This window comes from Lissotriton helveticus, chromosome 9 (assembly GCF_964261635.1).
Source record: "Lissotriton helveticus chromosome 9, aLisHel1.1, whole genome shotgun sequence".
Taxonomy (NCBI): Eukaryota; Metazoa; Chordata; class Amphibia; order Caudata; family Salamandridae; genus Lissotriton; species Lissotriton helveticus.
In genome coordinates, this window is record NC_136070.1 from 1,083,994,633 (window position 1) to 1,084,021,956 (window position 27,324).

Consider the following 27,324-nt stretch of genomic DNA (forward strand, 5'->3'; position numbering starts at 1 on the left):
TGATACTTGTTGTAGAAAGTAAAAACAATTAACAATATTTCCTTTGGAAAAAACTGGAAAGAAACTCAGAAACAATTATTTTTTGCCTGGGAGGCATTTATGCTCTTGAGTGAACTTATCCTGTGCAGCTCTTCTGGTCTCAGATGAAAAAATAATCTGTTTACACAAGCAGAAAAAAAAAGCTTTATTTACGTAGCAGGATTATTGTCCACTTGTCCAGAAAGCACCTGAGCAGGTACTGTGTCCCCGGTTAAAAAATATCGATGCTTCTAAGGACCTGTCCATTTCTGTTGCACAAGTCAACTCTACATGACCAAGCCTCTGTCGATGCATTGATTTTAAATGCATTCACATTCCAGTAGTGCCCATTCTAAACTGTTTCTAAGTAATGCTACAATACTCTTTATTACAAAGTTATCAGGTTACAAACTTAGCAGACACTTTCTTCCCTCCTCCTTTCATTTAAAAGAATTGTCAAAGAAGAGATTCTTTGGCAGGTTGAGCAGGCTAAGGTGATGGAAATCCTCATGGCTGCTAACCTGAGTTAGAAGAAGACATTTTAGCCTCCGAAAAAATGATTTCCCATAAGGAAACAGAAGCAGAAAGCAAGATATGCCCACACCAAAACCAAACCAAACCAAAAATGAGGCAAAAATGATTGATTCTTCCTTTTGCATGTATTAACATTTACATGAACCAATCACAATGTGTTCCATGGGTGTGTCTTTCCTTTCATGGACCTCTCATGAGCGGCTCGCATGTGTCTTGCAGGATCATACAAAATATTATTACATTTGTGAAATGATACATTATATAATCAATTTTTGTAAGTTTACCATAATCTTTAGTGGCAAAATTAAAATAAAATACTATTATCAACCAATTTTCAAACATATGATCTCACAAACTATCTGCAAGAGTCAAACAGGAAGTACAGCCTCTCGTCCTTCACGCAGGGGATCAGAATTTAGTCCTGTGAGAAACTTGTGGGAGTCACTCATTAATAAAAAAATCGAATTATTATAATATACATATTTACATGACACACTTACTATATATTAGTATTACAGTCACATGCAACACAAGAACTCTATGCAGCACTATAAAACTAAATGTATAACTCTACGATCGTGCAAGCCTTCGACGAGCCACTCTTGAAACCATTGTGAGAGTAATAATACATCTTAAAAAATTGATTTAAATGATTAATACTAATGGTGTCCAAGTAATCACTCTCTTTTTCTAATTTATAATCACCTCTTTGATATAAAAATACCAACGTAGCCCTTGAACAATCTTGCATTAAATTATTTTTTAATTTGTTGAGATGTCTTAATGTGACACTGACAAGAATTGAGAAGATGGGCAACCTCAACTGAACTACTGTTTTTTCACACCCTATTACACTCCTACATAATTTATGACAGATTTCACCAAACAGTGCACCCTCTCGTGTTATATCACAATAAAAGTCACTCTGTATGCAAATTATGTATGCAGAGAGAATACACTTTTTAGTCAACCTTAGAAACTCACTGAAATAAACAGATGTTACAGTAACATTACAGTTAGTTGTGAGAAAAAGATGTGGTTTTGTAAAAAAACTTAAAAACTAAAAACAAAGATTAGGTAAATTTGTCAGTGAGAACATTAAAATTATGAACAAAACAAACCCCCAGAAATGCACAAGTTATACTTAGCAGAGTTAACTATAACTTGAGCCCCCGCCATGCACTGCTTATCATCCCACATATTACATCACTCATGACATGTTCTATGACATAATTTATAACATCATTGATGACATCTCAAATGACATCATTGATGACATCACTGATACCTTGCTACCCCTATACAATACTCATCCTTGAACCCAAAAATGTTTTACTACCCATGTACACTACCCATCCTTGAACTAAAAAAACTCCTTATTACCCAAATATACTCCTCCTCCTAGAACAATAAAAACTCCATAATAACCCTAAACAACACCCATCCTACAAACCTGAAAGGACAATACTAGCTCTATCTATTACCCATCCGGAACAAGAAAAACTACTACTTTTCAAATGTAATACAATTCGAATCATTAACCATACATTATTCTGATTTTCAAAAAAAAATAATTACCTAATATTTAATAATTATTTACATTAAGTGACTTACAATTAACTTAACTTAATATTTCATTTTATTTAAATTCAATTTAAATTACTAATATATATTTAAATGTCCTAACCCTAACAATATGTGTATGTTGAGCCACATATATTTACACATGCAAAATGCGTTTATGGTTAGGACACTTTGAACTAACTTACCTGATAAGTCCTGAGATGCAAAAGGGTAGAAACTTAACTTACCACACTGCTGCTCCATATTGTCAATATGAGGAGTTGCCGCTTTTTATGACAATAGCTGCTCACACTCTATCAAGAGCCCATCAATCCTGCATACTTACACACTCGGGGCAAATTGAATGAGATGGAGAGCTGTTCTATTTTGTAGCAGCTGATGAGCATGCCTGTGCATTTTTCTGTGACAAGTACGTCAGTTGTAACATGGCAAGTATGATGCATAATTATTCCAGGGAATATTACCTTTGAAGCTTGTGGCCTTAGTTTGTAAATAGTCATTTTGCCCCCCCTCCACCTATTTAAAGATGGAATCAGCAATGCCCATGTAATTATTTATGTAAAAGGAAGTCAATTATTGTTTTAATACCCCCAAAATGTATTGATTACTCCTATAAATACATTTGTCCATTTGGGTCTTCGTGTTGTTCTGGTGTCAAAGAGGTAATACATCCATTTATAGGCATTTCAAACAATGTTTGTTGGTTTTGAAAAAATAAATCTGCCCACTCCCAAATATGCATTTTGCTAAGTATAAGTGGGACTGGAGTTAGAATAGTGAATCTGATCCCTGCCTAATATTTGTACTTTGTCCAATGTAAGCAGTATTGGAGTTAAAATAATACATCAAAAAAGCCTCCAAAAATGCATTTTAGTCAATTAGATCTGTGTCAGTATATTTACTTCCCCCAATATAAGTGAATTAGAATGGTAAATAATATGCTCCTTCTCCAAAAATGTGAACTTTCGACTATGCTTGGGCTGGAGATCAAGAGTATATCTGATCTTTCTCCTCAATATATGCACTTTTCTCAATTTAAATTGGATTAGAGTTAGAACAGAAGATCTGAAACCCTGCATCCACAATATGCACTCTCTCATGGTAGCGAATCCGAGCAGTCAAAGGCCCACTCAGGGAGGTGGTGTGGGCTAGTAATCACCTTTCACTGACATGCAATAACAGCACTTAATAAATGATGGTCTTATCAGTGCTTTAGAAAAGGAAAAGTACATTTATTACACACACTACTAAATACTGCTTAATAATTTACAAATATATACATAAAGCAAATGGCAAATACCTAAAATGACATTCTGTAATATTTTTTGACCCATACTGTGTCATGACTCTCAAAAGGACAGTACCCCACCACCTATGCCAGATGGAATAAACAACATACAGGTATCACTTTAAACAAAACAAGCCTTTTGGCTTTATGAAAGTTCATCAAAATAACATATATGACAAGTCTTTTGGCATGTTCATTTGTGCACCTGCTTCAAAAGACAAGTAATCTACATGTTAAACCCACAATCACTTCACTATAATCATGCATAAATGCAACATTAATATCAGTAAGCATTTCAGCATTGTTCAACTATTACTGTCAACATAAAGGGTATTACAGTATTACAAATAAACATAACATGTGCCTGTGTCTTTTTTATAGATGCTCAGGCCACATAAAATGCAGCATTAGCACCAACCACTAAAGGTGCTGCGCTCAAATCAGTAGGGCAAAAGCTGCTGCCATGGGAGTGCTTACAGAAATGCCAAAAGTACTGGGGCTTGGGCAGGAGGAGAGGGGTCATAAGTGTTAAGAAGTTAGAACCCCGAAATATACAGACAATTTTTAGTAATCACAGGTGAGTGGACTCCTGTGCCTCCTGTGGCCCCCCAACATCATTGGTGGTACCTCGGCCCATTTTGGGGCTACCTAAAAACATCCCGCAGTGCATTATGGCCTGGGGTGTTTCGTTGAGGAGAGCAGTGAATATTACTTAGGCAGCTTTGGTTGCATTCGTGTGTGGCTATGACACCTCGCACCACACAGATTTGTTTTTTGTTGGAGTGTACCGTCCCACCCGGACACATCAACTTTCCTCTAGGTTATGGTCAGCTCAAACAGCCCACACCTGTCTGCCCTGGCTTGCTCCCCGCCCTGTTGACATCATTCTCTGCCAACCACTTGCTTATTCTCCTGCCCACTCCATGCAGGCAAGGTGTCTTTGTGCGGTGCGCCCATTCTCTACTCAGACACTGGCATGGGAAAAGATGTGAGCGAATCACTGTTGGGGGGTTGCGCAATGGTATCATTGTTGGGGGGGGGTTGCGCAATGGTTCTCCTCATTGCTGAATCTCATTGGGTGCCTAGAGATGGGATTCTATGCCCCTTTCCTAGATTCAGGCAGGCACTGCAACACTCCTACCGGTTGTTCTTTGCATCTGAGTCCCAGAGATGTGTTCCTTGGTCCGTTTCCTCTGGTATGGTAGGAGGTGCTCCCCCTCTTCTTGGGCCAGATTCACAGAACTAACTTAAGACAAAATCCTAAACTTACTACTTTTGGTATTCACAGAAGTTAGGATGTTGTCTTAAGTTTGTCTTAAGACAGACTTAAGACAGACTTAAGTTAGGATTTTGTCTTAAGTCTGTCTTAAGTCTGTCTTAAAACAAACTTAAGACAAAATCCTAACTTCTGTGAATACCAAAAGTAGTAAGATTAGGATTTTGTCCTAAGTTAGTTCTGTGAATTGGGCCCCATGTGTCTGGCCCTGGGGAGATAGAGACTCCAGATGCAATCAAAACACGGGGGAAAGGGCCCCAGGCACGGACGCTCCCCTTACCAAATAAATGCTGCAGTGAACCCAGAGTCCTGGCCCACCCCAGGAGTATTTGCAAACAAATGCATTAGAGCCCCACATTCTCCTTTTCTTGGCAGTGGAGTTCAAGGTCAAATACTTGGAGGCTCATAACTCTAGCCCCGTTGGGCCGAGTTGGATGGTCCTGGGCTAATTTTACTCCTGGTGGTAAGCTATTGTAGCAAACCTCCGAGCAGCACATTCTGCAGGGAGCTGAATTTACTGATTCTCTCCAGCTGGCCCCCTGGGAGTGTAAAGGGAACAACCTTACTGGCCCTTGGAGAGACCCACTGGTCCTGGGGGTCAACTGTGGGCAGAGTCCTTAGTCCTTAAGAGAATCGGGGGGCTTGCCATCCCAGTTGTCCATTGCTATTGCCTTCATTCAGTTCCAAGTAAATAGTCTCTTTCTCCCTTGTGCAAGAGTTTTTAAATGAGGTGGAAGGTTCTAGAAGTCAGGCTCCCCTAGACAATGCTAGGGTACTGCATTATCTCTCAGCCCCTGTCTCAACACTCCTGCACAACATGCTGGAACAGTTCAATTTGGTGCCATCTAGAAATCACAGGTCATGTCTCTTCTGGGAGCCTCAGCTCCACCTCTAGCTGATAGCACTGACAGGGCTTTTCCCACCAAACCACAAAGAGGAGCCCCCTCCTGTGTAGGCTGCAGTTGCCTGGCTTCCTCCTTTGTTCAATGGACCTGAGCTTTCCCACCCCCGCAAAGTGTTACAGGTAATTAACAGATGCAGATTTCTAAGTAAAAGCATGGTTACTTACTCCTTTTGTGTGGTTAGGCCTCTGTTTCCCCCACTGGAGAGAATGTTAATTTACTTTGCCTAGCACTGTGACAAACGGCCTAGGCACAAATCTTGGGCTGAACCAGAGAAGTAGGAAAATTCTGGATGACCCATAAGATGTACATATATCTGCTTGCTTGGGACCTGCATAATTAATCTTGATGCACACTTTTTACTCCAATTTGAAATCATTGCTGGAATTTGTAGGCCACACAGAAGAGAAACTGCATTCTATAGCAGATTTCACGCTATGTATATAATAAAGTATTATTGCACACAAAACAATAAACTATACTGACTTTACTTATAAGTGCCGACCAATATTATAAGGCCACTCGAGGTCAATATCTAACCCTGCAGAGCCTCATTAGAAGGCTACCTGTGTGCAGTTAGGGCACAATGGTAGTCTCACACATGCAACCCGCATGTGTGCAGGTGTGGGTACATGTGTTCATGTGTAACCTGCCAAGTGCCCCATATCTTTTCTGAAATACAGCAGCCTTATCTTAAAAAGCAGACACTGGTGGTAAACATGTGCAATGCGTTTAACATGTAATTACCGTGGGTGAGACATAATTAGTGAGACTCACCCACAGTAAAAAGTCCAAAACTGGGAGCCCTTCTCCTTTCATACAAGAATGCAGAACATGACTTTCCACATGGCCTGAATCAATTTTTTAACTATTGTATCAAACCCACACAGAGAACAGAGGCCAAACTCCGGAGAGCTAAACAATGTCAACCTCAAACCAATACCCATCACAGAGAAAACTTCAATGTACGCCAAACCTCACCTGAAGTGCATGCTCCCAAATTGCAGATCGGCCACGAAACATGCAGCAGACAAATTAGACCTTATCCTCACGCACAAGCTCAACCTAGTCCAGCTAACGGAAACATGGCTAAAGACCAACTCTGCACCAATCCTTGACATTTTAATCCCTCCACGCTATGACATTATGAGAGCAGACAGGGCCAATAAAAGATCTGGGGGTGGCATAGGCTGCATACACTGGATTAACCTTATGGTGAATCAGTCACAAACCATCAAACCTGCCACATGCGAATACTTATGCATAAACATCGCAAGCAACAACAGTCCCCTATGTAAGTTACATCTCATCTTCCAAAGTCCAGGCAACAATCACGCATTCATCGAACAAATCATGGAAATATTCTCTTCCAACATGGGTCTACATTGCTCCCAAATCTTTCTCGGAGACTTCAACCTTCATTGGAATGACCACGGCGACCCCACAGTTAATAGCCTAAAAACCTTTCTAACTGACCTCAACCTTGACCAAATCTGTGACAGCCCAAAGCACAACCTGGGTGCAACACTGACTCTTGTCATTTCTAGGACAAACTCCATCAAACTTGAATTGATCGGCCCATGTGACTGGTCAGACCACCACTGCATCATCTTCCTCATCACCGAACCAACAAAGACACATAATCTCCAACTTAAGAAACCCAAACAATGAAAAAGGAACACTTTCAACATTAACCTCAATGACTTGTCATCCCTCAGCAACAGCGTACTACCACCACCAGCGGACATGACAGATGCCCACGACATCAGAACCCACTATAACAACTTGATGACCAGCATTCTTGACACAGTTGCACCCTTTCAGCTAAAAAGACTGTCCTCTGAAGAGTCCAAACCATGGTACAATGGAAGTCTAAATGATCAAAGACGGACCTTGAGACTACTGGATCGAGCATGGAGATCCTCAATGTCAAGAGCACCTTCATCAACTAAGATCAAGGAGGAGCATCTATAAAAAACACATTAGAATCTCAAAGGCAAATTTTTTCAAAGATCAACTAAACAATACTAATAATCGCCCAAGAAAACTTTTTGAAATTATCAAACACCAATCTTCTCAACACCCCAACTCTCCCTCATTAGATCCCAACTCACAATCACACTGCAACACATTTGTCTCCTACTTCCTGCAGAAATCTACAAAGGTAGAGAATGAGCTCCAAACAACAAAGGAACAACTCTCATTGTTACCTCCACTCAACCCCCCACATGCCACCGGGTGTACAAACCCCAAACCAACACAGACTTACCCTCAAAAACAAAGTGTCTTGGATCATTTTCAAAACCTTAGACAAAAAGGCCATCCTCAAGATCTTAACAACTCTTAAACCATCAAATCACTTCTACGACCCTTTTCCTGCCAACATATTCAGTGAGATCAAAACTTCCTAATACCTACCTGGACAAAGATAGTGAATACCTCACTACTGCCAGGAACCCTTCTGGAATGCCTAAAAGCAGGACAGGGAACCCCAATTCTAAAAAAAACTACAGCGGACTACATAATCCCACATAACTTCCGTCAAATATCCACTATTCCTACCCTAGCAAAACTACTGCAGAAATGCGTCCATTCCCAACTATGCAGCCACATTGATCATTACCACCTCATTGACCAGTACCAATCAGGCTTCAGGCAGACCCATAGCACGGAAACAGCCTTGACACACATTGTCAATGATGCCCTCAGAAAACTAGATCAAAACAAATCTTGCCTCCTTATCCTCCTATACCTATCCTCAGCCTTCGATACAGTCAAACATAACAGTCTCCTGGACTTACTTGAACACAGAATGGGTCTGGTGCTGTCCTAAAGTGGTTCGCCTCTTTCTTAGACAACCAAACTCAAAGAATCAAGATTAACCAATCGCTGACCATGACCACGCTGGTCACCCTGGGAGTCCCTCAAGGTTCCTCTTATCACCTACCCTCTTCTATCTATTCATGGAGCCCTTAACCGAATATTTTAAATGCTTCATTGTTCATTACCACATGTATGCAGATGATACCCAACTATAGCGAAAAATATAATCTCCAGATGACATCCACTTACTCAACACAACTCTGCAAAAAATCCACAACTGGCAGACAACCACCTCAAACTCAACTCGCTCAAAACCATTTTTCTTCTATTTGCCCACCACAAGGACCCAGCGACATTGAAAATTGGATGAAACACTTAATAGCCTTTAACTGCACACCACACATCATAGATTCCACTAGATCTCTTGTAATAACACTCAACATGGATCTCACCATCAGCACAGCCAACGGAGGAGCAAACTTTCATATGAGCATTTTTAGACAACTAAAACCCTTCTTCACTGCCAACAACCTCAAATCAGCCATGCACGCTCTAGTGATTCTCAGAATAGTCTATGAGAATACAACATTATGTGGTTTGCCGAGATCCAGACTGGCTCCACTAAGAGCCTCCCTCAACACGGCTGCAAGACTCATCACCGGCACCAAAAAGAACAACAACATCACCCCTGACCTAAAGGCACTGAATTGGCTTCCTTAAGAGGCAAGAACACAGCTAAAAATTCCTTGCATGACACACAAAGCCCTGCAATTCAACACACCAAAGTACCTAGCCAATAAACTGGATTTACCTGGTGGTGTCAGAACTTCGAGAAACACCCGCACCTTGCTGTTAAAACCTCAAAATTCTTGAAAAAAGAAAACATACAACCATACTTTCTCAAGTCTAGCACCTAGGATATCAGAATGAACCCTTTAATCACTTCCTTCAAAAAAGAAGTAAAGCTACTGTCGACCCTGTTCCCAATTCTTGAGCTACATTGATACTAATCGGACGCAGCTTTCTCACCACGATCTGCGCTTGACTAAAAGTGCGAATGGATAACACTCTCTTGAATACCTTCCAGATCTACAACGAGAACTGACAACTTTTATGTTCTCCTATGATCCACTCAAATATATGTTCCATGTTTTTTTTCTCACTCTATCCATTTGATGTCATCTACAATGAGTACCGACAACATCATCCATGTTTTACTGTTATACATGTTCCTAGTTTTTCACTCTAACTATTTGTAAACATTTGTAAAGCGCTCTGATACTCTTCCAGGGTCTAGTTCACACTATAAAAAACTAAAAAAAATAATAAAAACCAATAGGCGGAACCCAATTGCAGCAGGGATCATGACCAGTATGGACCACATGTATCAAAGTAGCATTTAACGGTTACCTAATAGCGATTTGTACCAAATATAAGGAATCGCCAAAGATTTCACGATTCCTAATATTACCTAATAGCGAACAATTATTTGGTAATATTACTCCATTTGTTGCTATGGGCCGTAAGGCCCACAGGTGCAAATGGTTTTGCATTCGCTAATTTGCGATTACCTAAGTGGTAGCAAATGCAAAGCCAGGGGTGCCTGGGGGCCCAAGGCCCCCGAGATCCACCCCCCCCAAAAAAAAGATTAGGGGCATGTATGCACTAAATGGCACTTTGAAAAATGTAGCTTTGTGCATTTATCAAAGTTTGCACATGGTTACCATTAACGTGAAGTTGATGGTAATTGCATTTGGAAAATGCTTCATACATGTGCTTACAGAATCGCAAATTCCTACGATTGAATTTCCAATAAGAAGGTTACTATAAGTAATCTTCCACGTGCTTGTTGTGATCTCAGCCACTGGGCAGAGATGTCCCTATTGGAAAATATAGGTGCATCTACTAAAACGTATTATGTTTTAATGACACAATTCAAAATAATTTAAAATTTAAAATAATTTAAACAAATAAAATACCTTTAGATTTACTTAAGGAAAATATACATAGCCTCATAATTAATTTTCTAATACATTTTAAATCAATTCAAAATATTATTTAATTTTTCTTAATATTATTTTCTTTAAAAGACTTTAAAATTAAAATTACACACCCATTTATTTTTATTTAATTTGTAACAAACTTGGGTTGAGTTGTCTCAATAATTGTGAATAATTGCTAGACTTTTTACACTATGTTCAAAATAATTTATTTTAAATTTAAGTGTTTAATTAAATGAAAAAATAATAACATTTAGCATTAATTATCCTTACTTTTGTACTTGACTAATATATGCATTTATCTATTAAATTTGGTTTTGTGGACATTTCGCAAAAACTAGATCTGAATATTTTGATGCATGGGTTAAGCATTTACCTGATATCTCTCAATATATATACTGACTACCATACAGATTTTTACCACAACATAAATTAATAATTTCTGATGACAGAATATTTATTAGAGAAATTGAAACACTGAAAATGGCAATAGTGAAATCTCAAAATACAAGGAACACATGTTTGATTTTGTTTCAAAATATTTCAAACAAACTACAAAAATAAAAATATATTTATTGAACTTGGGCATCTGATCAAGTTAAATGAGAAATATGTTATTTCAACTAAACTGCCATTCTTTTCTTAAAAGACTGACAATGGCAAACCGATGTCAATGACAGCATATTGTGGAATTAAGGTATATAATGTAGGGAATTGTTGACAGAAATTCTGACATAAACTGGTTTAAATTTATATTATATTACCAAATATGATTTTGAGAATCAACTACAGGAAAGGCATACATTCATAAATGTTTACAGATATTCACTTAAATATCCAAGGAGACTCTATTATTTGGGAAAGAGCAATAAGAACACTCCAGTGTCATCAAACAGACAATAAAAGCAATGTTCAGACAAATATTTAAAATCAATCATTACGGGTATTTTGAGGAGAGCTAGGAGAATAACAATCACATGTGGTTCAAAATCTTAGAACTACAAGAGGATTTGCACGAGAGCAGAGAGCATGGGGACATTATTTTGATGAGAGACTCCTCCATGACGTATAAATTACATATACTAAACACTTGAGACTTAAATGAGAGTGACAACCTGATCTGCTCTTTCTAACTGATTGATCAGCTGATGTTCCAACAAATTAGTAAAATTCAAGTCAAGAAAAGGAAGAAAGAACTACAATAGATAGGGACGATGTACAAAGCAATTAAGGCAAAAAAAAAAACCGAGTGGAACAGTCAATCACTGATTAAAACATTTTTCTTTAAAAAAAGCAGTGGAATAGTTTTTTATTTTTATTGCAAGCGAGTAGCCATTGAAGTTTAGTGGATATTAATAGCAACATAAAATAGTGTAAATGAATTGAAAAACATTCAGGTTTTGGGAATGATAATAGTGGCATTTATTTGAGAATTGAATAATTTGTTTTTGTTATTTAGAGTAAAGCGTTAATAATGTGTGTTGTTTGCATTTTAGATTAAGGATCACCACGTAATTATCATATGCCTGATGAATGCAAAAATAGGTCCGAAATGCAGAGAGGGTTGATTATCTACGTGTATATTACGATTTAAATCAATATTGTGAACATTTAAATCAGAATACCTTTAATACATAGAATCTAGATTGAATATGAAGTTGAAAGACCGGTCAAACAAGTTACACTACAATAAAAGGAACTACATACAAAATTCAGAAGTGAGGTTTCGTACCTTACTTTAAAATTGGTGAACTGTAAAGTAATTCTGGACCTGTTAGTTTGGACCTAATACCATTAAGCATCTGAATAACTGTTGACCTTCACCCCTTCTGACTTGTTATCCCACTACCCCATGCCTGCACCACTCCATATTGGAGTTCCATGCCTGTACTGTTGGAGGGGCGACTTCCCTCCCCCAATGTCTCACAATGTCGTGGCTCACCACTGCTAGGATCATGTCGGAGAAGACAAACATATATATCTGTTGAGGATCACCTCTCCCCAGATCCCCAAGGATGTCAATTGGGGGTGTAAGTAAGTACCAGGGTGTCACTTACCACTTGGGAGAGTCATCCCTGCGTGGCTGACCAAAATCTATGCAGTTTTGGGCATTCTGAGGTTGTATGCAAGAGGATGCCCCACTAGCCATACCCTCTTTGGCGATGATCTGTGTAGTTTGCCCACATTGCAAATAATTGTATTTCTGTGTCATAGGCCCTGTGTAGAAGCTTCAGTGGGGCAAGTCGGAAGCCCGCCCGAATGGGTACTTCCACGGGGTATTGAGATGCGGCTCCCCCATCCATTCATCATACTCCATTTTGCCCAGATCCATTTCTGATTTCTCACTCAGCATCTGCAGGAAGGAATGAAGGTGTACCAAGAGTGTAGAGTAGATCTGAGATGTGATGTTTCTGTGTAGAGGGGTGACCAGAACCATGTATTCAAATACAATCGCCCTTAGTTGAATGTAGCGTAGGAATAGGCTCCTAGATGTGTTGTATTGTCCCTATAAATTATCAAAAGGCAGCCATTCCAGTTCTCCTTTCAGGCCCCTTAGATTTGAGATGTCCAGTATATCCCACTGCCGGTGTCCTGCCACTGTGTGTAATTCCACAAGAGCACTGGACTCCCACAATGATGTCTCCGGGTCAACTTCTCTACCCAACACATCCTCCATAGCACCTGTTTCCAGGTCTGAACCACCACCTTGATGAACCGTGGGAGGTGTGTGACTCTGTTTGCCCCACATAGTTGCCCCACACAGCCTCCTGGGGGTCCACTGGCTGTTGGTCTGCCAATAGAGAGGTGTCCTGTCAGTGCTGTGGAGGTGCGTGTTTTAGGGCCCCACCAACCAAGTCATTGTGCCTGCACAGACCTCTATGAATTGCTCCCTGCTATGATGGGGGCCATCGCGTGTACATTTGCTCTGTGGGAAAAGGCATGTTTCTGCATGCTAGTACCTGTGATGCCCTGCCCAACTGTTGTAGCCCTATTCATTGCCCCGTTTACCCAGAGTGTGTTGTGCCACATGTTGAATGTTTACATACATTCCTTTCCTTTTATGTAGTAACAGTGCTTCTGGGATTACATTTCCCACTTACCCTGAAGAGCAGCCATCTTGGATGTGGCTGATTTCGACAATAGGTGGTCCCAACATACGGGGGCTGGTCACTATTTATGTGCTTTTGACGATGCAGGAGCTCACTGTTCCTTCACTGTGTGGAACGGCCTCTGAAGTGGCCTTTCGTCCAACTGTGAGCATCTCGCTTGAAGCGCAACAGTATATTGACAACTCCAGTTCCATGCTGGCTCCCTCTGTTATCTTTTTAAAGCTCAAAGGTGTAGGTGAGTCTACTACCTGTGATTGAATACAGGATAGGTCATGCTGGTGTATGTGCATTTCAGGCGCATATGGGCACGGACGGGTTTGCCTTTGGTGCGCTTTCGACGAGCAGTCATCTGATTTTTGTAGCCTGTGATTCCGGGGGCATAATCAGGGGGCGTGGTACAGGTCACAGCTGAGCTCGATCGTGAGCCCGACCAGGAAAAACAGTGGGGGTAAAGGAAAATGCAAACTGGGACCGAGAATCCCTCAAGACTGCACAGGTTCTCCTGCGAGAGGTACCGAGATTGGCAGAATAAAATCAAATTAAAAGAAGCATGTGAAAAATGAAACCATAAAATTGAAAGGAATAGGTACAGCAACGCACCTCAAGATGGCGCTGAACTATTGGAACCAGGAACCTCCAAAAAGGAGCACAGTGGTGCCTACAAGGAAATCATTATGGCACTTACATTCAGATCCTTTGGGAAAGGACACAAAGTCATGCATATTAAGTCAACATACCTGCACTAGTATTAGTATTAGGACAGATGCAGAGACCGAGGGGTTTCAGCATAGTCCACTCTCCAGGATACTGCCCACAGGATGTAATTGCCAAACTATCTCAGTTACTTTATTCTCGGTGTAGTAACATTTCACTTCCGCTCTACAAATTCCATAGACTTCCAATGACTCATTGATTACATCTTTCTTTGTATCCCTGTATTTCTTATCACTTGGCTAGATATGCGCTCCAAAAGTCCCACGTGCTTGCATACTGCTTTTACGTACTACCTTTATACCATACAGAGTTTTGTTGACAATATAAAAATTAAATCCTATGCTGATACACTTTATTTCTGGTGGGGGATCCCATTGGATGGCAGTTCAAACAAGTGTATCTGCCATGCTATATTTAGCAATGTTCACCGCTTAGATGCAAACTTCATCTTGACTTCTGTTCATAATTCTCTACTGTGGGGGTTCAACTTACTCCTTTAATGCAGTCAAGTGCATTTGATTCACAGTATTGCTCAGGACATTTAGAAGGATTCCCTAAAAACATATTCTTAGATGTTTTGAGTTTGCTGATCCTGCCCGCAAAACATTTGCCATGCCTGGACCCGTGTCCTGTTACAAGGTAGTTAGTAGGAAAGTGGAAGCCAAGCATCACTGGTGAAATACAATACATTGATTGTAATGCGCTGAGAGGTTTGTAAGGGCAAAACCTTTTGGCTAATAATGATGTGTACGCCAAATAACTGTAAAAGTGTGGAAGGAGGAGAAAACAAATGTTTAACAAAAGCAATTTCTCAGTTCAAATCAGTGCTTGAAATGGAAAAAGAAGAATGTCAGGTACTCACAGTATCTGCAGTCAGGAGAGAAGCGGTTGTACCGTTCCATTAAAAGAATTGTAGTTCTGCAGAGAAGTGCCGATACTCTCCCTTTAAAAGACAAGAAGTGCCGGTACTCAGAACCTGACAGCACCAGCCCATTTAAAGCACTGGTTCAAATTATTTTAAATTACCTTTAACTGTGCAATCGCAGACAACATGTTCGCTACAAATGTTATTTTTCTATTTTAGAAATCATGTCAGCAATCAGGAATAAAATAATCGTAAGGACTAGATTTCTCGTTAACATTGAAATAAGAAGGTGTCAGTTACTTACTCTTGTGGTCTTAACTTTATTGCCAGTTGCACACATCCAACCCGAGTTATCCGGTAAAGTCTTGCACTCCTCTCCTTCTAAACAGGGCTCCATTTCACACCACCATTTTCCAATGACTATGGAAGCTGAGGAAGACAGAGAAGGTTATTGCTTTGAGAGTACACCTTAATTTTAAATCTCTCTAGTTGTTTGTATCACCTCTAGCGACATGGCTTGGCAGCAGCACAAAGCAGACACAGATTTACTGCATTTCCCAGGAGGCATTGATCTAAACACAGTAAAATGTTGATGTTGGGCTACTCTCACTGACAATTTAAACTGGTTATACGTGCCTGCTTTCCTGATGGCCCTAGCAGAGTCCACAAGGAGCTGCCTTAAAAAGGGAAACTGAGATGCGAATGTCCGGAAAGAAGTAATAGGGCAGAAGCGAACACAAAACAATTTAAAAAAGTGAGAGAAATACATATCAAATGAGCTGATTATTAGTTTACTCCTGAAAACCACAATAAATAGAATATTTACAGAAATGTTGATGGACCATTAAAAATGAAGAGATTCTTCTTGATAAATACCAAGGGCCTCATTTATGAGGCTGTGCATCACTTTTACGCCGCAGGTGCGTCACTTTTTGTGACGCAACAGTGGCGTACAAAATGCACCTTGCTGTGCCATATTTACAAAGTGACACATCTAGGTAGATGCGTCACTTTGTAAACCCCTACGCAACATTATACCTGCGCCAGGTATGATGTATGCAAGGGGGGCGTATTGACGCAAGGAAGGGTCGTAGAAGTGACGCAGTGAAATCTATGAGATTTCACTGCGTCACTTTTAGGACACCGTTGCGTCAAAATCTTGCGCCTGCCTCACAGCAGGCGTAAGACTGACGCAGGCCCTTTCACATGGGGTTTGCCCCATGTGAAAGGACGCATTGCTGGAGTTGCGTCACTTTTGTGACACACTCCAGCAATGCTTCACTTTTACGCTTACAGATATGTCAGAAATACTGACGTATCAGTAACTCCTTGCGACATGATGCGTCATACATTAAATATGACGCATCAGGAATGCCGCAAGGAGTGCGCACTGAGAAGTGACGCATCGCTGCTTTCACGCAGCGATGCGTCAATTCTCAGAAATGAGGCCCCAACATTTTCAAGAATATTTCTATTTGCGCAGTTGCAACAAAGCATGTGCTAGTGAAAAGACACATTTGAGACCGTAATAGGGTTACACTGTCACTAATGTGTTGTCAAGCATATGTATTTTTTGAGGACTGTAAAGACATAGACTGGTGGCCAAATTTATGAAAACTTTTGTATCGCCCTGCACTACATAAAGGGATGCAGAGTGATACAAAACCTAATATGAGTTTTACTACGTCATTCAACATTCAAGACCACCTTACCTGGCCCTGCATGACTTGATAAATCGAGACTAAAGAAAGGTAGCACAAATCATTACCTTGCGTTACTCTGCACCAGGTATGCATGCCATAAGTGGGGCGTGGATGTTCGCACGCATCCACCCATGCATTCTGACACATTTCCAGATTCACCAACACAGGTAGACTTGGAAAAGCGTCAGAATAGATCTTTATTCCATCTCCTTGTTTCCTCTTTTTGGAATGATAACCAAACTGCCATGCTTGTGTTTTAGGAACATGTTCGCACATCTACCTCTAATAGGAAACCAGTGCTACATTTAATGTTATCATTTAAGCACTAAAGCTGACAGAGCAAATTCAAAATTCTTTGAATGTCAGACATCACAGCAATTCACTACTGACACCTGGGCAGGACAAGAGATGAATTGATTTGTTGGGAACACCCCAGATTAAGGATCCTGTTGAAGAATATCTGTCATATTCGGAATGTGCCTGGATTCTAATTTTGTCAGTACACGACAATGTGAACATTGTTCTGCTAGGCTTTAAAGCTTGTCATTGTGCATTAATTATTAAAAAATATCTACAGTGGGGAGGGCTCTTTATGATGGGTTTTCCAAATACGATTTTTGTTCAGTATTAAAGACCCGGTGTGCTTTAAAAAAAGCCCTTTATATGTCTTTAATTTGCCCAAAATGGCCTAACGTAAAACTTTGAACCTACAGTGATAGAATGTACACTTGAACACGTGTAGAACAAGGTTATTAGCCCAGTGTACTCTCATAAACCTTCTTTAAGCCAGTCCAGTGCTTAGGAACAACAATTTTTACCTGCGGAATCTCAATGTCATTAAAAAGTAGGGTCTTGTATATTTTGCCCAGGAGTTGGTGTTTTGGTGGAAGCAGATACACAGCTGGCCATATAGGACATGGGTTAGGAATTTCTCATAAAAATGTTTGCAGTGTAATATAGCGCAAACTCTAGCAGAAGGTATTGGAGCGTTTTACATGAGCACCAGTTCCATTACAGGACACATTAATTAAATTTTTTCTTTAGGCACGGGGAGATTAACTGATTTTCCCTGAATCTCAGGTTGTTGAGCAGATGCCGAGAGGAACTTGGGGGCATATTTACAAGGAAGTGGTGGAGTCTTGCGTAAGCCTCCTTGGCTCAATGCCAAGCGCCACCACTTCAGAAATGCAGGGCTGTAGCCTTGTGTTCCCCCCTGCGCTGGTGGTAATTTAGCTGCCTAGCCCCAACGCAGGCACTCTTGCACAACAGTGCAAGGATGCCTGTGTTGATGGGAATGATTGTTTATGTGCAGGAAGGTGCCCCTTCCTGCACATAAACAATCTGAAATGGCGTTTTGAAACTTCTATGTGTGCTGCTTAATCCAGCACACATTGGGGTATATTCACAAGAACATGTGTTAACTACCGCAAGTTTAGCATAATATAACTTTCAACATCGCAGCCCATTGCGGGAAAATAACCCCATGTTAACGTGGAATTCACAACATAGCGGTAGCATGCAATAATCTGCCGAAACCGCAGACAATGTCCGCGATACAACCACCTCGATGGAGACAAAAACACAAACCACAACACCAAAAAACCTGCGATGGGCCAAAGCGCGATAAGGAAATCAGCGATAAGCAGCGCCAGGCCTGCAACACACACCTGGAAGGTGGGAAAAATCACCATAAAAGTAGAAAAAACACCCAAACACGAACTGACCAACACCATAGCACCATGGAGGCAGCCGGAGCAGGAGCAGAGGACACGCGCAACCCCACAAGCACCCTAGACGAACAGCCCGGGACCTCGGGGACAGGGAAGGGCAAGGAGAAGAAGAAGAGGAAGACGAAGTTCAGTCCTCAGGCAAACAGGATCATAGTCACGGAGGTGATGGAACACCATCAACAACTGTTCGTCACTGCCAACGTGTCATTGAGCACCAAAAATGGAATATGGCGGAACATCGTGGACAAGGTGAATGCCGTCGGTGAGCCCAAGTGGACAATGGACAAGGTCAAGAGGCGATGGAATGACATCAAGCGGCGGACCAAGGAGAAACTCTCCGCCAACCAGAAGGCAGCAACGCAGACTGGAGGTGGGGGTCCAGCGCCACAGCTCGAGCTGGATGACATGAAGGAGCTGGTGTCGGCATTCATCGGTGTGGAGACTGTGGCCTGATTCAGGGACCGGACACTGCTCTACAGGACACAACACAACTGCAACAGGGTGAGTGACCACCAGCTACTGGGGGGACGGGTGGAGATGGGTACAATGGCACACATGCACAATCAAGCAGAGCACAGTGCACACCCACAATGACTCGGGGTCCTCACCCATATCTACAGACTGTCACAATGCACAATGCCATGCTGTCTCAATGTCAACATGTACCATGCGGCTACTTACATGTGGACACATTGTAATACACCATCTCCCCTTCACTTCGCAGGGGCGCCGTCAACACCTCCTGCTGAGCAGTCCCAGCCACTCTTCACTGATAACAAGGAGGACAACACCAGCATCGACACCCAAGCCATCCAATAGATCATTGACCTCATCTGCCACTCACCTCCAGGATCAGGGCAGCCCAACTACATCGAGGAGACCCCACCCACTACCCAAAGTATCCAGCAGGAGGCACCCACAGCCCAGCACTCCCCAAGAACCCAGGAACAACACATGGCCTTCCAACACTGTGTGCTGGAGTGCCAGAGGGAGACCGCAGAGCAGGTGCAATTGGGCTTCGGCAACATGGCAACCAAACTTGACGCCATCCTTGGGGTGTAGCCCCGCTCCATGATCTCCAACAAGCCCTGGCTGACATCGCTGGAATCATGATGTGGAGAGAAGAACACCTGTCCGCTCAGAGTGGCTCCAGCGATACCAGCCGTGAGCTGCCACACATGTGGAGGCTCATGGAGGACATGGTGCGGGTGGAGGTGGAAAGGATGGCAGCCACCGCTGCACATCAGCGGAATGTAGCTGGGATCTACCATGCCCTGCAGATCCTCATCATGGCATTGCTGCCACAAGGCACGGTGGTGTTGAATGCTGCTGCCCCCACACCATCCACATCTCCACCCCCTGATGTGTCTATGCCTCGCCGTGCAGCAGGCCTAACCACCTCCGGCACCTGAGGTGTCAGTGGCACACATTGTGGCTGAAAATTCACCTCCGGCACAAGAGGTGTCAGTGGCACACAGTGCAGCCGACAATCCACCTCCGGCACCTGAGGTGTCAGTGGCACACAGTGCCGCAGCCGGTACAGCAAAACCCACACAGCAAAGGGCACACATCCAGGGACAAGCACGTGGATGGGCTTGTGATCAGAAGGACTCAGTAGCATTCATTTCCGCCACCTGGCCTGTTCGTGGTTGGTCCCGCACATGGCCTGATGACCTTCCACTGACCCCCGATTTACTCAGATGCACTCAACTTGGACAGCGACATGGACCGCCACATCCTGTTTGATGACCAATGACAAGCGACCAGACTGCGGACTGCACCCCTCCTCTTCCACAGTACTCATCTTCCACGGATGGACTCTAGCTGGCCCTCCACAGGCCAATATTGTGTAGTGTGCTTGGCATTGCCCTGTACCGCTTCAGCTGCAGAACTGCACTGGATGTGCAATAAACATCCAGTGATGCACTGCTGTGTCATGTCTTTCATCATTCATGTATGTATGTGTGGATAAATGTAGGGACAGTGATTTCCCTTGCGTCAATGATCCTCATCCTGTGGGATGCCAGTCAGAGGATGCTGCATTGCAATTTGTGTAATGCATCCCGTGGACACCACAACAGGGACACACGCATCAGCCACTTCCTTGTCCGGACATGGACTGAGCCACGCTCAGTGCCCACGAGTCATTCATGCAAGCCCTGCGCCTTTATGGCATATGGCAGGCCAGACCATTCCACTAACGCTCTGAGGTGGGGCCTCATTGCTACCCGTCGCAGGCGTCCTCGCTGGTGGTGTGCAGGTCACTGGTCTAGTTGTCAGCATGTCACAGCCACTCCCTGAGAGCAGGTTTGCACGCACACAACACCCACCCGGCACAGGCATCACAGGTCATGTGACCCCGAATATATAAGGGCCGATGTCACATACCCTTCTGCCGGTGGTGACTGGATGACGGACCCGAGGCCTTGAGGCCGGCACGGGCCTACCACCACGTGGCGCTGACTGGGGTTGAACAGGGTTTGTGTCACACGCTGCATTGCGGCCTGTACTGGCCTAATGCCCAGCCACATGGCGCTGACTGGGGTTAAACAGGGTTTATGGCACACCCTGCATTGCGGCCTGCACAGGCCTAACGCCCCGCCACGTGGCACTGACTGGAGTTCAACAGGGTTTGTGGCACACGCTGCATTGCCGATGGCACAGGCACCCCGCCACAGAACAGTGACTTTGGGTGCACCGATTCATTGGCACCTTGAGCTGCTGAGCGGGTGTGCAGCCTGCGATGATGCCCTGTCCTGGCGGTCCGGACAGCTCAGGATTTGTGTGCCTTGCTGGACTGCAGTGTACCGCCACATGGCCTTGCTTCCGGGTTCACAGAGTTAGTGGCACCCATTGGGGTGAGCGGCTGCGCAGGCTACAATGTTGCCGGGTGCCCTGGTTTGTCCTATGCCATGGTGTAATCAAGTCCCAACACCAGACGTGTGACGTGGTGGCCTGCGCAGCGTGGATGCATGGTGTGGAGGGTGCCATGTCTGCGGGCCCCAGGCTTGTGGCTTGCAGCAGTATGTGGTGGGACCTGCAGTCTACACACCGGTGGCAGAAGGTGAGCAGTGAGGCCCGGGTGTGCATGGGCGGGCATGCTCCGATGGTCGTCGGGAGGGGCTGGGATGCCTCTGCCCGGGTGTACATGGGCGGGCATTTCCCGATGGGTGGCGGGAGGGGCTGGAATGCCTCTGCCTGGGTGTGGATGGGTGGGCATGCTTCGATGGGCAGCGGGAGGGACTGGGATGCCTCGACCTGGGTGTGCATGGGCAGGCAGGCGATGTTGTCTTGTGCAAGTGTGTGTACTGTGCCAGTCATGTCTCTGGACTCTGTTTCAGATGACGCCTCTGTCTCAGATGTGTGTCCTGGTGTACTGCTACACGTACCAGCAAGTGGTTGGAGACACACTGGTGTCTGCAGGGGAGCTGTGTGGCCTGGGCGTGCAGGGTCGGCTCCCTCTCTCTCTCCCCCTCTCTTCTTCTCTCTCTCTCCCTCTCTTATTCTCTTCTTCTCTCTCTCTCTCTCTCTCTCTCTCCCCTCTCTTCTTCTCTCTCTCTCCCCCTCTCTTCTTCTGTCCCTCTCCTTCGCTCTCTCTCTGTCCTTTGATGTGCGCAAGACACACCTTCTCATCATGTTTTTTGTCTTGCAGGCTGTGACTGACGGAGTGTTTCGAGGGGAGCCGCCAAGTGTCTTCATTTGATTTCTGTGTTAATTTCAATAAAGTTTCATTGTTTGCTTCGAAAGTAAATGTGTGATGCTCATTTCTGTGATGACATACGCATGTTACCAGTTGTGACTGTGCGACATCAGGCGGATTATTTCGCACATGTTTCGGTGTGGCTGATGTGGTCAGGTGTGCCAGGGAGGGGTGGTCCTGGGGGTGGTGTCGGTGGGTGTTGTGACCCTCTTGGGTGTCCTTGCTGCATTTTCAGTTGCTCCATGGCATCTGTTGCCCCTCCGATGACGCCCTGGGCTGGGATCCCTATTGTGGTGCAGGATGTTGTACGACTTTACACCAGGTCAGAGCAGGTATAAACTTCCTGCTGCTAACGCGCCTTATAGCGTGTTTTGTGTTCTTATCGCCAATCTGGCTGATCGTTGTGAATGTTGGGGTGTGGTGTTGCGGCTTTTTGCATGGGAACGCCTGCTCTACATCTCATTAGCGATAGTTGCAGGGGTCCTCTGTGGTAATGTTTTTTGCGGCTGCTATTGTGGGAAAACTGGTGCTCTGGGCTGTTAGCAAAATGTAAATGTAGTGCTTATATAGCGCACTAATCACCCCCAAAGGGGTCTCAAGACGCTGTACACATACCGCTGTGGAACCCTCCCTGTGAAGTGCCCACTCCTGGGCACCCCCAAAGTAAAGTCAGGCATCCTAGCGCTGTTGGGGCCGTTGTGGAGATTAAGCAAGCTATTGCCCAGAGTTGCAGAGTGGGACCCATGATTAGAATAGGCACCGAGGCAAGAATTATCAGGTCCGGGGAAATTGAGCTCAAGACGCGCCGAGGCGGGAATTGAACCCTGGTCCGGGCCAGACCTCTGCATCAGGGTCTGCCGCTCTAACCATTGAGCCACACTTCTCTACACTTCTGCACCAGCTTGTGACTGGGGAGGTAAATTTATCACGACATTGGCAGCGATAATGTGCCGTTAATTCGGCGATAGCTCCTTGTGACTATGCCCCTTTGCATGCTACTTAATCCAGCACACATAGGAGTTGTAAAACATATATATTTTTTTAAAGATTGTTTATCATTGTGCCAGGGTAAGACCAGGTTTTCTCTGGTCCTAATTTTGGCGCTGCCCAATATTTACGCCAACCTTGTAAATATGGGGCAGCGTCAAAATCAATGGGTGTTGCGGTGGTATGCCCACCACAACACCCATTGCCCGCCCTTTTCACGCTAAGTATAGCATGAAACTGTGCCTTATTCACAAGGTCGGCATTAAGCCACGTTAACACCGCCTTGTGATAAGGCGAAGCCCCTTTTGCCACCACAACTTCGAGAAAAGTGACCTTTCTGTGGCCATAGGGGTTTGCAAATATGCCCCTTGTCCCCCTGTTCCAAAGACGGCAGCTGTGTCCATTTTATAGACACTGAAACTTTTCAGGCTTCAGAAATATACCATCTGGGAACATGTAGAGAATAATTGTTCAAAGTACAGAAAAAGAATGAAGCAAGAAAATGTCTCCGGATTCTGAGCAACACGTTAGTTATCACGGGCTGCGTTTCTTCATTGTCAACACAATGGCGGTAGTTAGGGCAATGAATGCTTCTTTTGTTCTGTAAAACTGCAATCATTCCAGCTGCGAGGCATTGATCGAGTGTACGATTGCCCGCTATCTGCAGGACATTACATTGCATGATGCTCACGAACAGCAATTTATCAGCAAGGTCAGATGGCAGCCTACGATTCACTCAGCCCCCGGATGTATAACTGGATCAGAGACAGAAAATCCTTTAATTGCATTTCGTACTCCCCAATTTCTCTTGCGAAACAAGAGCAGTGACAAGAGAATTAGCGCTGTGATCACAGAATCACAACGAATGTATGTATCTGGCTCGTGTCAGGCTGAAAGAGATAATACCGAGAACATAAACCCATAATGCATCCTACTGCACACTATAAATGCTTACTCTTAAAGCAACCACCCGCATCTGGCATTGAGGCAGAAATAGTACTCTTTCTAGCTTCCTAGTTAGTGTGTGTTCTCTTATCAGCCTTTCTATTTACCGAATTCCCTCCCCACAACCTTTCCTTTTTTTTCCAACACTTTTACTTTATAAAGTTTATGATTTGAATATTGTATTTTTTAGGCACTGCCGACTAGGGATAGTTGACGAATAAGCTTAAAATACACAAGAATATATGTGGATAAACCCAATGAATTACTTATATTTTTCTTGCAACTATTTCAAAGAAGTAACCCAGACTTAATGGCAGTAAACTGCACTGAAAAAAGTGAAAAATGCACAATAGACAATAACCTGTAGATTTCATTGACTTTGCATAGTCTACGGTGAATGCCGCTGTGGTATGTGTTTTCATATCCTTTTTATTCATAGAGAAAATACATTTAATATTTTCCATATTTATAGCCATTCCTCATTTCACATGTTGAGTACGGGTGGACTGGGAAATACGTAAGTATGGAATGTTCGAGGGATACAAAAGTCTCGATTAAACTTAATTCTTGTTATTCCACTTTCGTTTCTTTAGCCTTAAGCATTCATGTGTGTAACACATGCAGTCATGTGGCCTCTGCTGTAATATGTTCTCCATCAATATATCAGAATAGAGTGTAGTCTCCATTACACTGGATTGTTACCATACAAAGTAGAGAATGAATTCTGCACATCATTGAGTTCCCCCCAGAGAGGAGAGAGAATGTTGATCATCTGTGGGTTAGTGTTCAATTCACCTCGCTTTTAGAGGCCGTTTGGAAGGGGTATCAATGATCAGGGTCTGACTGATAGGTAACTGGGGTAACCTGGGTTAAAAAACACGGCAAAAGAACTGGCCAATGCAGAACCCGCTAACCAACTCATGCAGTGCTAGAACATTTGGCCCCGAAATCCTTCCACAGGCTTGCTTACGTGTCAATACTTTTTAAAATATCGCCTTTCTATATCTTTTATAAAAAAAAAATAACAATGTATATTTTTGCATGTTTTATCCATGGTGGTTTTTTCCACCCTTTTATGATTTTTTTAATGAAATGAAATAAAAGTATATTTGACTTGATAGGTAACGGGGTGTTTCATAATGCAGATTGAGGCTCCAAACTTGGAACCAAGGTGGTTAGATTTGAAAGAAGGCATCCTGGCATTCTGTAGAGCATGCAATAGACTCAAGTAAGATTCAGTCATTGATTATGCATTGCATTAACGAACCAGTGACCACTCAGGTCTTGTTGATTGACCTCGGGCTATGAGCCCACAAACGCACATAATGATGGCTAGCAGGGCCAATCAATCAATCAATCAATCATGCCATTTGTATAGCGCACTACTCACCCGGGAGGGTCTCATGGCGCTTTGGGGGAGGGGTATGCTACTGCTCGAACAGCCAGGTCTTGAGTTGTTTCCTGAAGGCGAGATGGTCTTGGGTCAGCCGAAGGTGGATGGGGAGGGAGTTCCAAGTCTTGGCAGCCAGGTAAGAGAAGGATCTTCCTCCGGCGGTGGCTCTTCGGATGCGTGGTACGGCTGCGAGGGCGAGGCTGGTGGACCGTAGCTGGCGGGTGGGCGTGTAGAAGGTCAGGCGGTCGTTGAGGTACTGATCCAGCGGGCTATAGAAAATATATCATAAACTACGCTACCCAACTTCATAACCTATAAACAAAATTCTAAACTAAATATGGACCCATTTATAAACCTGATATATTTTGGGCCTACTGAATCAGGTGGTCAGAATAAATCTATATACACATTATCTACAAACTATATACATATTTATACATTTGCAGAAAGAATATTGTCATTAGAATAAAACCCAACCATTTAAATGACCACCATAGGCGACGTGATCTAGCTAATAGTAACCTACACTTCTGAATAACCAAGACCAGCTTGTTTGTCAAAAGTAAGATTTTATTTACTAAATTATAGTATATAAGTTGAAAGTTTTATAAATGAATTTTATTAGCATTAAAGCAAACATGATTGTAATGAAATATGAGAAAAATACAATTTAAGCAAGTGAATCGAATTTAAAGAAAATATATAAAGTTTAGCATTTCTAAAACCTAATTCCCTAAGTAAGCTAAATAGATAGAAATTAAAGTAAAGTTCTATGAGGATTCTTACGTGCTCCACGCAAAGTCCAGCAGCACATCACCCTCATCGGAAAGTCAGAAAGCAGCAGCCAGCCCAACCCTAAGGGCATGACTTTTTATACCTTTCTACGCTAACTAAACTAGCAAAGGAAAGTTTTCAGAAATCCTCGACGTCCCATTGGCTGAGAGTGACAAGTGACATGTCACCCGTTTCTCAAAAAGTTCCATGAAATCATGTCTCATAAAGACCATTGTCTCTTCCACGTGAAGCCAGAAGCTTCCTGCGTTTGCAACTATGTATTAAGTCATCCTCGCAGCTTCCATAGACTTTCATTACACTTCCGCGGATGCCAAGTTAAGGACTGACAAAAAGTTCACTTTCGACCTTGGCCATGTCCGACAGAATGATGTCAGCTCATCAGTTTTTGCTTTGTGAATGCAGCTTCAATAAACGTTTTAATTCAGAATGGGCGTCTCGTGACTTTCTGCAGAATTATATGTCAGCTCTTTTTCTGCGGTTCAAATGACTAGGCCCAAAAGCAGGCAACTTATGTTTTCTAGTATAAAACAAACACAAGAAAAGTATTAATGTAAGAAATAAAGTAGATTCTGTATCCACCCCATGGTTTACTAATTAATTAACCCACCCGATTAATCAAAATGTTACCTAGCCATTGCAAACAAATAAAGCAGCGTTTATATTCACCAGTCTCCGTTTTTCCATGAGACCCATATGCACCTAGAATAGTAGAAATGACATCACACAGACAAGGAAAAGCAAAACAAGCACATGCTTCTTTTAAGTTTGCAGCAGTTAGTAATGACAAAAACGAAAACAATAAATTATTTTATTATTTTGCACGAACAAAAAGATGCAACATTTATGCACGTTTATGAGCACACATGTTAGTCCCCCCATGTGTAAAGTTTAATCTAAGTTGTATTAGCACAACATATCACAAATCATTAATATTTTTATTCATGTTATGGAAATGTG

At 42.9% G+C, this 27,324-nt stretch overlaps 1 protein-coding gene across 2 annotated transcripts in view; it reads right to left on the minus strand.

Annotated features, from left to right (window-relative positions):
• The window catches only part of TAFA1 (TAFA chemokine like family member 1), a 1,287,521-nt gene that overhangs the window by 86,626 nt on the left and 1,173,571 nt on the right, over positions 1–27,324 (minus strand). The window contains exons 5-6 of one of the 2 annotated variants that reach the window (XM_078661480.1): positions 15,419–15,543; positions 15,112–15,192 (exon numbers count right to left, since the gene is read on the minus strand). In XM_078661480.1, coding sequence (XP_078517606.1) covers positions 15,151–15,192; positions 15,419–15,543 — 167 coding nt within the window. In that variant the 3' untranslated portion in view covers positions 15,112–15,150. The remainder of the gene's footprint in view (positions 1–15,111; positions 15,193–15,418; positions 15,544–27,324) is intronic. The other variant, XM_078661481.1, reaches the window with a different exon arrangement.